This window comes from Pocillopora damicornis, chromosome 14 (genome assembly GCF_964200805.1).
Source record: "Pocillopora damicornis chromosome 14, jaPocDami1.2, whole genome shotgun sequence".
NCBI classification, from domain to species: Eukaryota; Metazoa; Cnidaria; class Anthozoa; order Scleractinia; family Pocilloporidae; genus Pocillopora; species Pocillopora damicornis.
In genome coordinates this window covers 19,644,284-19,659,388 of record NC_142683.1, presented here as the reverse complement: position 1 = coordinate 19,659,388, position 15,105 = coordinate 19,644,284, and the positions used below count along the sequence as shown (strand labels likewise).

Here is a 15,105-nt window from a genome sequence, read left to right as displayed (position 1 = left end):
TTAAAGAGGAAGATTTAACTTTTTGGTAACTTCGATAAAGAGGAATATTTAATTTTTTGGTAGCTTCGATATCCTGTTTGACCATATTTTGCTTCGGTATAAGTTTGATATTTACTCTCCAGAATGATATACTTTCTCTTCAAGGTTTTATAGCCAGTACAAGGCGTATTTACAATATCGAACTCCATATTGCCAGGAGACAAATTAAAGAATCACTTTAGAAAGTGGGAAAAGTTAATAAGCGTTTTTACGAATAAATGATGTCCTGTTTAATTTCTATCGTTAGTTTTAAAGTGATGTCCTTGTAATTTACATACTAGGTATCTGTATTACTGAGATAGCTTTGTGTGTGTGTTTAGCTTGGTATTCTTCTACTTGTACTATATAAGTGTGTGTGTGTTTTTTTTTCTTTCTTAATTTCTATTTTGTATGTATACGCAAAGAATGCTTTAATAAAAATAATTTTAAAAAAATCATCTAAAACTCCTGACTGATGATGATTTCCACTACTTTTTTGTAAAATAATTTTCCCAGTCACTTTCGAGGAGCATTGTATCTTCCTAAGGAACGAGACAGTGTTCTTAAATGTTTGGGCCATGAAGCCTTCTCTTGGATTAATATTTCATAATGATGAATTTAACCCTTTAACTCATATGGGTGACCAAGACAGAATTTCTCCTTACAATATCAATTCAATATCAAACAGACAAGTGATGAGAATAAAGAAAAATATCAATTTGGGGATAATCAGTTGATCCAGCACTAAATTCTCTAAACTAACAGTATAAGAATGGTATGGTTGACAGTAAGGAGAAAGATAAATTTGATCCAGGAGTTAAAGGGTCAATGCAGTGCAGTGACCAGAAATAGGAAATGATATAGCCAAAACTTATCAATGAAAACTTTATAAGACTATTTTACTTCCATGGGTATATGTTGTGCCCCTCCACTCAAGCTCTGAGAATGAGAGGTATTTGCAAGGGAGGGAGGATGGGTAGATTTGGACAAATGTTAGAGTAAGACTAAATCTTCAGAGTTTGGCTTTTATGGACATTTCATGTGGGTTTGATATGCAAATGTCAGTGTAAATACATTCAAAAATAATCTGTGTTCATCTTTTAATGATGCCTTTTGGTTGAATAACGTTAATTATATTTTTGTTACAAAAAAAAAAGTAAAGATAACATCATCCATGATTCAAGTAAATATTTTCATCTCTATAGTTCCAAGTATGAAGCATTTGTGTTGATATCCTAGGACTGCAGTTTATTACTGCTTGATGTGAGCAAAAATTAAATTAAATTTAGGCAGTTCAATGGAGGAAATTAATTTATGAAATTGGCATTGATAAAAACCATCACAAGTCAATAAATTTTACTGTGATCCAATCTTTGTGCTGACTTAAGATTATGATAATTCTCATGTCCATGTACACCCAATGCTGCATTAGTATTTCTAAGAGGGTCCTTTAACTGATCTTACAATTTAATTACTTGTTTTGTGTCTAATTTTGTCAGGTTAGCCTCTCTGGAAGGTTTATGTCTATTGCTCAGAGTTTCCTCCTCAATAAACGTGTTACTTTTTGTAGATGAGCTATTCCTCCTCGACGAGATGAGGGAGGTTCTACAAAGAAAACATTGTTTAATATTACAATTAATAGAGTGGTTAATATTTATCAAATATGACTCAAAGCTCCAGTTAAGAAATAACTGCTAGGAGACCACTACAAGCTTACACATAAACTTAAATATAATTTTAAAGCAGAAAGTAGGATTTCCATTTTCCTGAGCACCAAAGTTGGTGGTAACCTTACTTTTAAAAGTGGTAAATACTTAAGAACTTCTCTCTAGCTTATACTTCAGCCAGGATCACTTTACAGAAAATAAGACTCAAATACTGGAAGGATAACCTAAGCTCCAGAGTTGGTAAAACAACTTACTTGTAAACTTGTACACTTCCATACTCCAAGGTCCCCCTCTCCCATCCACCTTACAAGCTCTTGAGGCTCCATACATGTTATATGTCTGAAGAATATCTTTTCCACCTAGACACTGTCCTCCATTTTCAATTGCAAAGGCTGGAAATCCTTGAACTTTTGCTATGGTTGCACACTTCTTAATGGCAAATTTTCTGAATTTGTAATCATTTCCATCCAACATAGGAAATATCCCCTCTAAACTTGGCAGAGCTCTTTCTGGTTGATCCCTCCAACAGCCAATGCTAAAATATCCTGCAACCAGAACCTTACATTTTTAAATTGTTTAAGGTCACATAAACGCTGTTTGTAAAGTGTTTTTTTGTTTGCTAAAAAGCAATCTGATCAGTCCTCAAACTATCTCAGGTCAATTAAAGACACGCCATAAATTTGTCCAGTTTATAATTTTTCTTGCACCATGCCATTGTAGCCTGATATAGGGGACCTTTAAGGGAACATTTAAATTACTGAGATATTTCAGTGAGAAATGTTGACTTTTTTTACAATTTTTCAATTGTAATAAAGTTTGGATATAATGCACGCTGTCATTCAATTCAACTCAAGAAGTGGGAAGAAACACTCAACTACATTTTGTATTTCTTCCTCCACTTCCACTTCCTTTGTGCTTTACAACACAACAGAGCACAGTGAAGGCTTCTCTATTTGTTAAACATACAACACCTGTGTGATGAAAATCTTCAACATGTGCATTCCAGTTGTTTAAAGTCAACTTCAATGAGTAGCTGTTGCTTCTAACACACAGGTACCACTCAGATTACATTTAATTCCCCAACTACACCCCTTGACACAAATGAAACACAAGAAAAACAAACCAGCATAGTAAAAAATCTCTGGTGTACACTAGAAGTGAAAATTGACATGAAATGAAACACAAAACCCCTAGTGCCTGATACCAGAGGGTGTGTGTTGAGCAATTAATCCCTTTGAAAATGTACTTGTCCAAAGTGGGTAAATTAGTATTCAGCAAAAATTATTTAAAGTCATGGTTTATATTAGATATGTATGCTTTGTACCCTCTTTGTTTCAATCTATAACTAATTCCTTACCAGGAGCATGTATTTTCTTGGCTAATAAACCTTCAAAAGAAAAAAATACTTCTTTTACACAAGGGCAAACAAAACAATAGGTTTGAAAATAAATGACAATTTTGAATCAGGGAGTCACTCTTTTTTTAGTGAATTAATTGAATATTCATCATCCATAACAATCCAAACACGTAAATTTTAACACTGAACCTAACAATTTGGTTTTACATTAATCTAGTTATTAGGATATCACTCAGTTGCACAGAGATACAAAATATCTCCTCAAGTGTTGAAAAATATTTTACAAGTGAGTGGAGCTGGTGAAATATTTATCAACAGGAGAAGAGAAATGTTGTATCTCTAAGCGGCCCTGTAATATTCTATTTATTTTATAAACATCAATGAAAAGTCAAACCATTTCACTTTTGTTGTGAAAGGCAATTTGCTTTGTAACCATGGTAACTGTGTTATTTTCATGTGCGAAGATAGAGAATAATACATGTGCTCGCATAGCAAAACAACCATGTGTTAGTTTGTTTATCTACTGTTCTAATGAATGAATAAAATAGATCCACAATTCCCCAAAAAAGCCATGAAGTGTGTTGGCAGGAAAGCTCAAAATGAAAAATGCCTTAAATCATTACAGAAACAATTAATTGGCATAACTATCAATTTACAAAATCATTAGTTAGTGAATTTTTCCTTATGAAATGATTTCAGGTACATAGCCAAAAGCGGCAAGTGGCAAATCTTCCAGTTGTTGATTTTTATTCTCAGCCACAAGAAAATTCATAACTAAAGCCACTGAGTGAGTGGCTTCTGAAAAACTTTTGGTTTTTCTTTTCTTATTTTGATTTCCTTCCCCTTCTAGAAAATTTTGAATTTCACTGTCTGTAAGCAAATTTTTCAATGTTTTAGCAGCCATAATCTGAGAAAATTGTGACAAAACAACTTTAGGTTGAGAATGGTGAAGGCCTAACCATTCATTCATCAATACAAAAAAGTAGAACAATACACAAGTATCATATAAGCAGCTGATTGGCTATATCAAACACACCTGAAAAATTATCATATGATTTGTCAGGGGCTTTTTTTCATTGTATACATTAAAACATAGTTAATCTTACTTTGTGGCCGTGGTGGCTCAAATTTTCTTGCTCTTGTATTATCAATAGGCTCTAGAAGAAAACAAAATTTCATTTAGACAAGCAGACTTTTTATTTATTTAAGAGGTATCCAAATGTAACAATTACTCATCATATAGCTCAGTGTTGTTTATGATGCATAATAAAGTTTACTTCCATAAAAATATGCTTTAGCTTTTGCACATTAGGCCATTCACAGCATCTTTAAGTCAATTATGTAACATGCTCTTCATGGTTTCTTTAAATAAAGTTCTGTTCCCATACAACAACAAAAAGACATTATGACTTATTTGCATGGCCTTCTCCAACAGCAGCTACTTTGCACATAAAGTATTATGTCACTGCAGTAAAGCAAAGGAGAAGTTTAAAATGAAAACAAGGTCACAATAATTATAATGCTTTAAATGTGAAAAATGGTTGGCTAAGATCTGATACCTGGTAGTATTTGGGCAAGGTTGTTGAGCTGAAGAGGATTAAGCAACTGCTGACCTCCAGCCGTTTTTATAAGCCGTGATTTTACTGGCAAATTGAACTGTGGCGCTAAAATAAAAATTTCATTTACTCTGAGTAAGAAATAGTTTCTAGTTTATCCCTTAAGGGTTAAGGGTTAAGGATAATTTTAAACCTTGATCTTAGGTTGCCAAGTGTCATCATCAGAATTCTTCTTTGATTGTATTGAATGTCTATAATTGGCAAAAAAAATCATTCCTAATCAGCTGTAATTATTCAGTTGAGGATAGTGACATCATTCAGTTATTGACAAAATGAATAAATTACAGAAGAAATCATCATCTAATATTCCTGACTGATGATGATTTCCATTACTTTTTTGTAAAATAATTTTCCCAGTCACTTTTGAGGAGCATTGTATCCTCATAAGGAATGAGACAGTGTTCTTAAATGTTTGGGCCATGAAGCCTTCTCTTGGATTAATATATTTCATAATGATGAATTTAACGTAGTGCAGTGACAAGAAATAGGAAGTGATATAGTCAAAACTAATCACTGAAAACTTTATAAGACTATTTTACTTTCATGGGTATATGTTTTTATTGAGAAATTCCACACCATTTAGTGGGACTTGATTGTTTTTTTGTTTCATTTTTCTATAGTACTTCTGGATGTTTCATGCTTTTGTTTAGCAATCAAGGGCATGAATATCAGTTAGAGCCATTACTACATGCATACCTGTCTTCCCCTTGGGACCTTAAGCTAATTAATAGTATTTCTGTCACTTAACCAATACTCTTACAGATCCATACAGGATGTAAATATTAGCCTGCCCTTATGAACTGACTGAAACTCTGTTTGTCTGGACTTTTGCCAGTCAGGAATGTCTTCAGTGATTGTTTCTTTCCCAAACACAGAATCCAAATACCCCAAATAGACCAGATCCTTTTAATAGGATATAAATACAAACATAAATTTCAGTTTGTTGTTAAGATGATTAACCTGCAATGCAGCAGTCATTTGGTTAGTGAAGATCATTTATGCTTTGAATCTTGACTGGGTGAGTAGATAACACTTTATTTAGTTTATTAGTCAATAATGACCTCCTACGAATACCAAGCAACCAGCTGCTACAACATACAGCAACACCTCAGAAAGAGGTGATACATAGAGATCTCCAACAAGTGTGATAAACATTTAATGGTCTCTAACTCTAGCTGCTTCCCTTGGATACTCAATGCTGGCTTGCACACTATTGCACTTTTTATTGAGTTATTCAACTGTGTTGGACTCACCTGTAGTTTGGTTTACTGTGATATCAGCTGCTTCTGTAAGCATAAAAAACAATCCCATAAGAACATGAGATGATGAAAATTCTTCACTTGATGAGTTCAAAAACAATTTGATGGCAAAAACATACACATAGCTTAAGATTTTCTATCATTTTATTTAAAAGGAACTTCAGTAAGTTTTCCCAAAGGAAAAAGCATCATGGCAAATCAGATTTGGGTGTCTTATTTACCATCTTTCATTTTCAAACAAAGCATTCATCATACTTTATAGTGTTCAGTAGATAATTTTTCTGAGTTAAATGTAACAGTTCATTTAAGTGTAACTTTTGAACTTGGATTTAACCTGGAAATATTCCAAAAAGAACTTTTCTCCTTAAATATGAGTCTTTTAAAAGAGTGATATACCTGGAATTGTTATTTTAAATCCTGGATTTGATGCTTTTGGCTTTCCTGTTGATTGTAAATATTTTTGGAGTGTTAGAGTGGTAGAGGTCATATTAGTCTCAAAACTTGTTAAGTATCACCACACATTTACATATATTAATGATGAAGTACCAGTCTGACATCTTGAAATGTTCCTAATAAAGACTGTCTTTGTATGCAACAGCCACCAAGTGATTTTGTCACATAAAGCTTTACATACAATCTTGATCATGATTTGTTTTTACCTTTGCAATAGAGACTTCAATTCATTATTTTACTTCCACTGGCTTAGTTTCTTTCTCCATACCATAGATCCTTGTCAATTTATGGTCTAATTAATCTTCATTACAAACATTAAGTAGCCTTTGATATTAAACAGCTAATAAGGAATAAGAAATTGCCTTTCTCCTTTTTCTTTGAAAGAAAATTTACTTCCATTTCTGCCTGTTTTTCAAGTGCTGTTAGTGAGGGTGTGTCATCTTCCACCGGCTCCTTCTTTTGAGCGGCCTGGGTAGACGGAGAAGCCGGTTTTGGGCTTAGAGGCGAGGCACTAGGTGCAGGAGACGGTTTATTTGACTCGATAAGCGCGAGTAAGTCGGTACCCAGGTCCTCAAGACTGTTCGACTTGCTGGATTTGTTTCCATCCGATTCGGGGAATTTGTGAATGAAAATTAATTTTTTGACACCTGAAAATTAACATTAGAGCATCGTTAATATCAGGATTGGTATTTTTGTTTTTAGCGGATTGTCCAAAAAATCAAACTTCCAAACCTTTTCTTTTACTCGCTTTAGCAGCTTCAATCTGTAATTCCCTAATGGCCTGTTCGGTCGCCCTCTTTAAATCTTGAAGTGTGGACATCTCCGATTTTTCAGATTCCTCTTCGTCCTCAGAATACTTATACTCAGCCTTGAGTTTCCGTAACTTCGCTCGTAACCTTCTTAATTTCACTTTCAAATCCTGCAAAATTTCATCGAAACCTCAGTCGTGGTGACCAGCAAGCTGTGTCATTCACGACCTGTTCCATTAAACTCATTATCAGCTAAAAAGGGGTGAACCACAAAGACGAAAATTTTGACGAGCCTATTTTTACTTTTCACCTTAAGTTTCTTTTGATGTTCCTTGTTGGCCTTTAATTGAACCTTCAAAGCCATTTCTGATGGGGAGTACAAAGCTGTTGAATAGCTTGGTCGCTTAGGCTTGTCACTGGCATGCGCATGCACCGTTTGTCCAGGGACGATAGGTGCGATGGCCAACGGGCGCTGCATGTAATTAGGTAAACTCTGCTCATCAGGTGCATCAGAAGGCTGGGAATCCTCTAACTGCACAGATAGAGACAAAAGATCTCAGTATGTTTATGGATATTTAAGTGTTGACAAATGTCCTGGTGGCTTTCATATATAAAAACACGCTTTTTTTCCGAGATTAAAAATTAGAGGCGATTGTGAAAATGAGTCGCTCAAATACGTAGTAATGATTCATAAAGAATGTACTAAAACAGTGGATATCGTTGAAAGCCTACTCTGATTGGCTACTCAAACTCCGAATATCCTTTGCTATTCACCTCCGAGCAACTCACGGGGGACTTGCGCCATCAGAGTCGGTGACCAGGGGTTAATATTTACCTGGCCGCCTCGCGGCTCGGTAAATGTCCACCTTTAGCCACCTTCACTTAAGTAAATAGTTATTAAATGTACCAGGTGCTTCTACTCGATGAAGGGTTTGTGGCGCTTCACCTTCCCATCCGATTTGTTTAACAGACCTGACATGTATCACAGTTTCGGCGGTTAGAGAGTTTGGCTGAAAATGGTTGTTTTATTTTTGAGGAAAATGCGAACAATTCATATTTTTTTGCTATGTTGTAAGGTTTTCTCATTTTGTGGTTTATACGTCCATATTCCTCTTACCTCGGAATTAGTGTCATCCTGGCCACCCATGGCCCCTGCAGCATGCCCCATTCCTCCTATTTTCATCCCGTGTCCCATTGCACCTATTCCCATTCCCATTCCCATCCCATTTCCCATATTAGCCATATCACTGCTCATACTATTTCCCATGCTTCCCATTCCTCCCATTCCTTCGACCCCGTTATCCATCCCGTTTCCCATCCCATTTCCCATCCCATTTCCCATCCCGTTTCCCATCCCGTTCCCTCCCATTTTGCTTCCCATTCCGTTCCCCATCCCAAGGTTAAGCCCCAGTGATCCAAGATCAAGGTTTCCCATGTCCCCTCCCATGTTGTCATTGCTGTTGCTCATGCGTCCGCCACCACCAGCCATTCTTCCTCCGCCGCCGCCACCACCTCCCCCACCTCCTCCCCCGCCGGCCATGATTTGCCCCAGGAGCTGCTGCAGGGAACTATCAGACATGCCATTACCACCAAGTTCGTCCATACCAAGATCCATTGCTGTGAATGTACAAGACAATTGGACACTAGCATCACACAAAGTGTTAATCTCATATCAAGTTTGATATAACCCCAAAGCATATGAGTTTAATATCTGTTCTAGGACTTAAAATTGTTTCCTTTTTATCTTCAACGTAGTGGTTTTGTAGTAAGGACTACTTTTTATGTGTTAAATTTATGGACAAAAAAGTATGCCTGTCGTACCTTGGCATTCGTTTATGTTAGATTGTAATAGAGTTCGGATATAACGCGTGCTGTCATTGGTTGAAAGAGCGTGCTCTATGAGAGTTTATATAATAAGCTCAGTTATGCGCACATTCAGATTGGTTCTCACTTATGATCTATTGGAGGACAGACGTATATAGATGACGTCATCATTAAACTTTTTTTAATTCTTTTTTATATAAAAGAAATCGGTTCCAAGTTGCCGTGCACCTGTTCAGTAATAGATCACAGAGGACGTCAAAATGTGGTAAGAACATCAGTGACACACTCGGCTGTGGCTCGTGTGCCACTTTTTTGTTCTTACCACATTTTGACGTCCTTTGTGATCTATTACTGAACAGACGCACGGCAACTTGGAATCTATTTGTTAAATAGAGTTTATAATAAAGTTCGGATATAACGTGCGCTGTCATTGGTTGAAAGAGCGTGCTCTATGAGAGTATAGAGCATAGAGCTGAGCTAAAGCTGTCACGCCATCTGCCAAATTGTACTATGTTCGACCTTTTCCGGGACTTCTTTTTAGCTTTTTTTCCGATAACAAGCGAGCCGGCAAGTAGCAACAGAAGAACCAAACAAAGGTTTGTAAACTTACCAGGCGCCGTAATTTACGTTATTGAAACGTGAACAGATACGAAAATCCTCAAAGGAAAAACAAAATAGACATTCCGAGTTTTAAAGATTTTCACGCTCAGTTAGATTGTAAGCTTACGTACGGAAATAAAAATCAAACACAGCTAACACTCGTACAGTATATAAAGTTCAGTGTTCAAATACAAAACTGAACAAAACAGAAATGATGAAAAATATAACCAAACTGGCATAACTGTTAAAATTCATTCTAATCATGACGGTGTCAGCGCGAATATGATCATGCTGAAGTCCATCGCGGCTCGCTTATCATGGCGATCTCCGGTCATCACAGTAAAGCAAGCCTCAGAAACTACATCGGCCGCCCCTCGAGTAAAAAAATAAGAGCTTGCTCTGATATCCTTTCTGATGCGTTGAGTGGAAAGTCACATCAGTCACTGCAGCCGAGTTTTGCCGTGCTGTCATCCCGAGCGATCTTCATGTTCCGGTGAATTCGGCTGTCGTTCATTCAAAATACACTCGCCTTAAACAGTTTGTTTCCTACCTTGTCATGTGAAAAAACTCGCGTATTTTTATAAGCCATAATTCGGCTGAAGTTCACTGAACATTTAACTTCAAGATTCTGTATTAGAGACTTAAAAACTTCAGGCAAAAGTGTTAAATTCGACCTGCCGAACTATTTTAGTTTGTAAACTATCGCAGAATGTGAACTTTGATGGTTTTTGAACTTTGATGGTTTGACACTTTTGACAGCTTTAGTCTTGTACAGCCAATCAGATTATTTGAACCATTCTAACAGGGATTCTGATTGGCTTATTGAAGCGTGCTTTATTAGAGTATAGAGCATGCTTACGACACTGTTGTTCGCTTTGGGAATATAATTTGTTTTGAAAAGTGGAAGTAATGCTCGGGGAATTTAATGGATTCTTTATTATAAAACAAATAGAGAAGCCTTGACTGTGCTCTGTTCTGTTATAAAGCACTTAGGAAGCGGCTAGAGCACTCAAGAAGTAGGGAGAAACACTCGACTACGTCTTGTGTTTCTCCCTACACTTCTTTCGTGCTCCAGCCGCTTCCTTCGTGCTTTATAACAGAACAGAGGACAGTCAAGGCTTCTCTATTTGTTAAATAGAGCTGAGCTAAAGCTGTCACGCCATCTGCCAAATTGTACTATGTTTGACCTTTTTTGCGGGACTTCTCTCTAACTTTTTTTCGTTAATTGAAAGTGAAATTTCGGAACAAGCGAGCCGGCAAGTAGCAACAAAAGAACCAAACAAATGTTTTGAAAAGGCCAGGCGCCGTAACTTACGTTATTAAAACGTGAGCAGAGACGAAAATCCTCAAGGAGAAAACGAAATGGACAGTCCAAGTTTTAGAGGTTTTCACGCTTAGTGCGATGGCAAGCTTATGTACGGTAATAAAACCAGACACAGCTAACACTCGTATAGTAAGTAAAGTTTCGTGATCAAGAACAAAACAGAACAAAACAGGAATGATGAAAAATATGACCAAACTGGCATAACTGTTAAAATTCATACTAATCATGCCGATGTCAGAGCGCCTGCGATCACGCTGAGGTCCATCGCGGCTAGCTCATCATGGCGATCTTCGGTCATCGCAGTGAAGCAAGCCTCAGGAACTACATCGGCCGCCCTTCGAGTGAAAAAATAAGAGCTTGCTCTGATATCCTTTCCGATGCGTTGAGTGGAAGGCCTCATCAGTCACTGCAGCCGAGTGTCACGGCGCTATCATCCCGAGCGATCTTTATGTTCCGGTAAATTCGGCTGTCGTTCATTCACAAAACACTTAACTGAACTGTTTGTTTTCTACTTGTCGTGTGAAAAACTTGCGTGTTTTTATGAGCCATAATTCGGCCGAGTTTCACTAAAAATTTCACTTTCAGATTCTGTATTAGAGACTAAAAGACTTCAGGCAGAAGTGTTAATTCGACCTGCCGAACTATTCAAGTTTTTAAACTACTGCAGAATGTGAACTTTGATGGTTTTTTAACTTTGACGGTTTGACATTTCTGACAGCTTTAGTCTTGTACAGCCGATCAGATTGTTTGAACCATTCTAACAGGGATTTTGATTGGCCTATTGTAGCATGCTTTAAGAGAGTATAGAGCATGCAGAAGACACTGTTGTTCGCTTTGGAAACAAAGTTTGTTTTGAAAATTGAAAGTAATGCTTGGGAGTTTGATTGAGGAATTTAACGGATTCTTTATTATAAACAAATAGAGAAGCCTTGACTGTGCTCTTTTCTGTTTTAAAGCGCTTAGGAAGCGGCTAGAGCACTCAAGAAGTGGGGAGAAACACTCGACTACGTCTCGTGTTTCTCCTTACATTTCTTTCGTTTTCTAGCCGCTTCCTGCGTGCTTTACAACAGAATAGAGCACAGTCAAGGCTTCTCTATTTATTAAAGATATCATCTTTTATTAGTCTTAGTTAGGACAACAACTGGTGGACTGTTTTTCATTCCTCAGTTCAAGCTGTGCTCAAGTCAGCTAAATGTCGATAAACTAATGTAGTAATTATAACGCGCTTGCACCTGGGCTTTTCCTTTATATGCCCTTAGTTCAATCAGTTTTTAACTAAAAATTTATGAGAGAACCAACTCCCTTCTATGAATATCTTAGAATTATGCCTGATATATTCATAACTTACCACCAATTCCCTGCCTCCCTCCGGCACCCATGTTAAGCTTCTCTTCAAGAGAGTTCAATAAATTTTCACTTCCGTCTCCGAGCTGTTGGCTTTGTGAGAGTTCCCCTGATAGTGAGTTAAAATTATCTAAACCAGTTGAAGCTGTGTTTCCTGTATTTCCCAACATGTCCAAACCGTTATTTTGGTAGGAGCTGAGCGAGTTCATTGAGCTCATGTCTGATACCCCTCCTGTTTCCCCTAAGTTTGACAGAAGGGAGTTGACTCCACCGGCTTGTGGTGAAGACAAAGAGTTTAGGGTAGTGGATGACAGATCACTTAATGCTGTTTGACTTTGCCCATTGCTTGTTGCAGCGCCACCGTAGTTTGAGCCAAAGTTGTGTCTAGGGTCCAAGACTGCATTTGAACCCAAAACGTTTGCGCCACCCGTCCCGTAACCAGTAGCCAGCAATGTGCCGAGGCCGGCACCATAGTCGTTGGAATAACTTGCACTTAGACCTGTTCCATACGCAGCTGTCCCGAGTCTCGTATTAAGACCGGTGTCATAACTGTCCGTTGTTGTGCCTGTTAGGCCTACTCCTAAACCGTTTCCCAAACCCAACCCTCCCCAGTTTGCTACAATAAATTGTTTCTTCTTTTTGTGTTCTCCCCGACTCCTTGTCCATCGCGGACTTGCCAAAGTTGCTTTTTTGACCGTAGATCTGTCTCTGAGAGAGTCTTGTACACCTCTCGTGCTCGGTAGACTTTTCGTCGTCAACGAAGATCGTGTCAGTTTTTTTGATGAGTTTTTTTGTGCCCAATGAGAATTGTTAGGTGGTTCCCTTTCTCTTTGAACTTTTTTGTTCGTTCGGGAATCAGGTCTTCTTGAAAGACTTAGAAGATTAGCATTCCTTCTGTATGAGTTATATTGAGACCTTGAGAAATATTGATCACTCCAGTCGTTGTTCCTCGCATTAGTTCTTGGTGCATAAAAATAATATGGGTTTGTCTCCGATAGTTTTTTGTCCCTTAGAGTTTGGTGGTGTGTTCTACTTCTGAATGATCCTTTAGGAACTTGAAAAAGCGCTACAATAATTAAACATTTACTCGTAAGGTTTTTTCACAATTTTGAGGCTTAAAGATTTACAAAAATCATCTGGCCACTGAAACTGACTGCAAAAGTTGTTGGTTGTTTCCTCTTGCTGAGTGTTTTCAGGGCCATTTTGTTTATTTTTTCCTGTTCGCTTACAAAAAACAAACAAACAAAAATCAAACAGAAGTAAAATTAAGTATAACGAAAAAAATATTTTGGTTAATTCCCCAGAAGAAACCCTCTGTTATTACCTGATCTTGTTAAAGGCCATTCCACCAGTAAAATGGACAATAAGGCCAGTAAATTATTCATTACAGGCTTTGATTTCTTCTAGTCTTTTCACATGGCTTTTGTCCTGGAAAAATAACTAGGAATTTACCGTCTGTATAAATAATACAAACAAATGTTTTCGAGTTTACCCAGCTCATTCATATCTTAAAGTTATATATACTGCTAGCTATAAGCCTGCCACCTTCCGGGTGCTAACAACGGCTGCAGGTTTTCTCTATATTGTGTCAACAAGTACAAGTTTAACTGGTGATCATTTTCAGGATTTGTAACTACACTGAGTAAGTCGCATTCCAGTTTAGGATTGACAAACTGTTAAAAGAACTAGCAACTTGTAAGCAATTCTGTTGATATGGAGCATGTTTTAGTAAATGAGAAGTGAACTTAGTCGTGTAAAATACCGGAAATAAAACCCTAGACAATGCCAAAGAGAAAAACAACGATGGTCATTTGTAATTCTCCGACTAAACACTGTTCTAACCTCGTGGCGTTTTGGTCCTTGACATTTTCCGCACGGGCTTTACACCAAATCACACCTTGATCATACCTGTTTCCAACTGAGCGAATGGTTCAACACTATTTTCAAACGTGTTCTGTTACTTTGCGAACCGTTTCTCTTTTGCATTCTTCAAAATATGCACAAATAAGCGTTTAAAATAAAAACAGGCCAAATTCTGAAACAAACGTGCATCTAGAAGACAATATCACTAGGTTTGAGATTCGCTTCATTTTGGCAGTTATTTACAACGGAAACTCAGGGTTATATGTATCATCAATGAAGAAGAACCAGAAGTAATTTTTCCATCAGTTGTTCGGTTGTAAAATAGTATAAGAGTTAATTTACTTAAGATTGAGGTAAAAGAGATTTGGAGTTAAACCGCTTTTAAAACCGTAAAGTAATACTCTGTTGATAATTATGACATTTTTCTTGTGCTGTATATTTCGTAATTAGTAATCACTAACTAGGTCTTTTAATCGAAATCATTTGTCAAAAAAAGTTACGATTGCAAATATTTCCGCGAACCATTCATACAAATTTAAAATTAACTTACCATTTGCAAGTAGTTACTAGACTAAACATTTCATTCGATATTCCTCCATTATCTTTCACGACTGGCCAGGCTGGCGATACGACAAATTATGGACCCTGACAGAGACTGCCAAATTTGGACACGAAAAATTATCTGATCCTTGATTTCATGAATTACCTCAGTGATAGAAGGACAGGAAAATAGCTAGGCGGTACTAAAATTGTGGATTACTTTGTTAAATGGAAAATTTGGGGCAAGCCTTGAGCGGTTCTTCCCCCGAGAGAAAGAAAAAGTGATAAAACTTTTCAAGAGACACCGGCTTGTACCAGTTATGACCGGTGGTTTTCCCCGCATGACTTGAGCTAGAGCCGCCTCGACGGCAGAAACACGAGACATTGCCTTGCTAATAATTAGGAAAAAATATTTCCATTTTCCTTACTTTTTTGTTTCTTTTTCCTTTCTTAACATCTTTTATTCTGGTTACAGCTTTTTGTCTGTAAAC

The 15,105-nt window shown here is 37.2% G+C and overlaps 1 protein-coding gene across 2 annotated transcripts; it reads right to left on the bottom strand.

The window, feature by feature from the left end:
• Positions 1-1,104: 1,104 nt before the first annotated feature.
• Positions 1,105-14,908, bottom strand: LOC113679162 (uncharacterized). 2 transcript variants are annotated; one of them, XM_027196110.2, is made up of 14 exons: positions 14,625-14,908; positions 13,536-13,639; positions 12,216-13,277; positions 8,237-8,736; positions 7,430-7,651; positions 7,103-7,289; positions 6,733-7,017; positions 6,314-6,358; positions 5,912-5,944; positions 4,602-4,706; positions 4,149-4,199; positions 3,043-3,072; positions 1,940-2,230; positions 1,105-1,623 (listed from the first exon to the last, which is right to left on the bottom strand). In XM_027196110.2, the coding sequence occupies exons 2-14, from the start codon at positions 13,594-13,596 to the stop codon at positions 1,550-1,552; spliced, it is 2,946 nt and encodes a 981-aa protein (XP_027051911.2). In that variant the 5' UTR covers positions 13,597-13,639; positions 14,625-14,908; the 3' UTR covers positions 1,105-1,549. The 2 variants fall into 2 exon arrangements, with proteins under 2 accessions (XP_027051911.2, XP_027051914.2); XM_027196113.2 differs by having other exon boundaries at positions 13,536-13,651; positions 14,625-14,754.
• Positions 14,909-15,105: the final 197 nt, after the last annotated feature.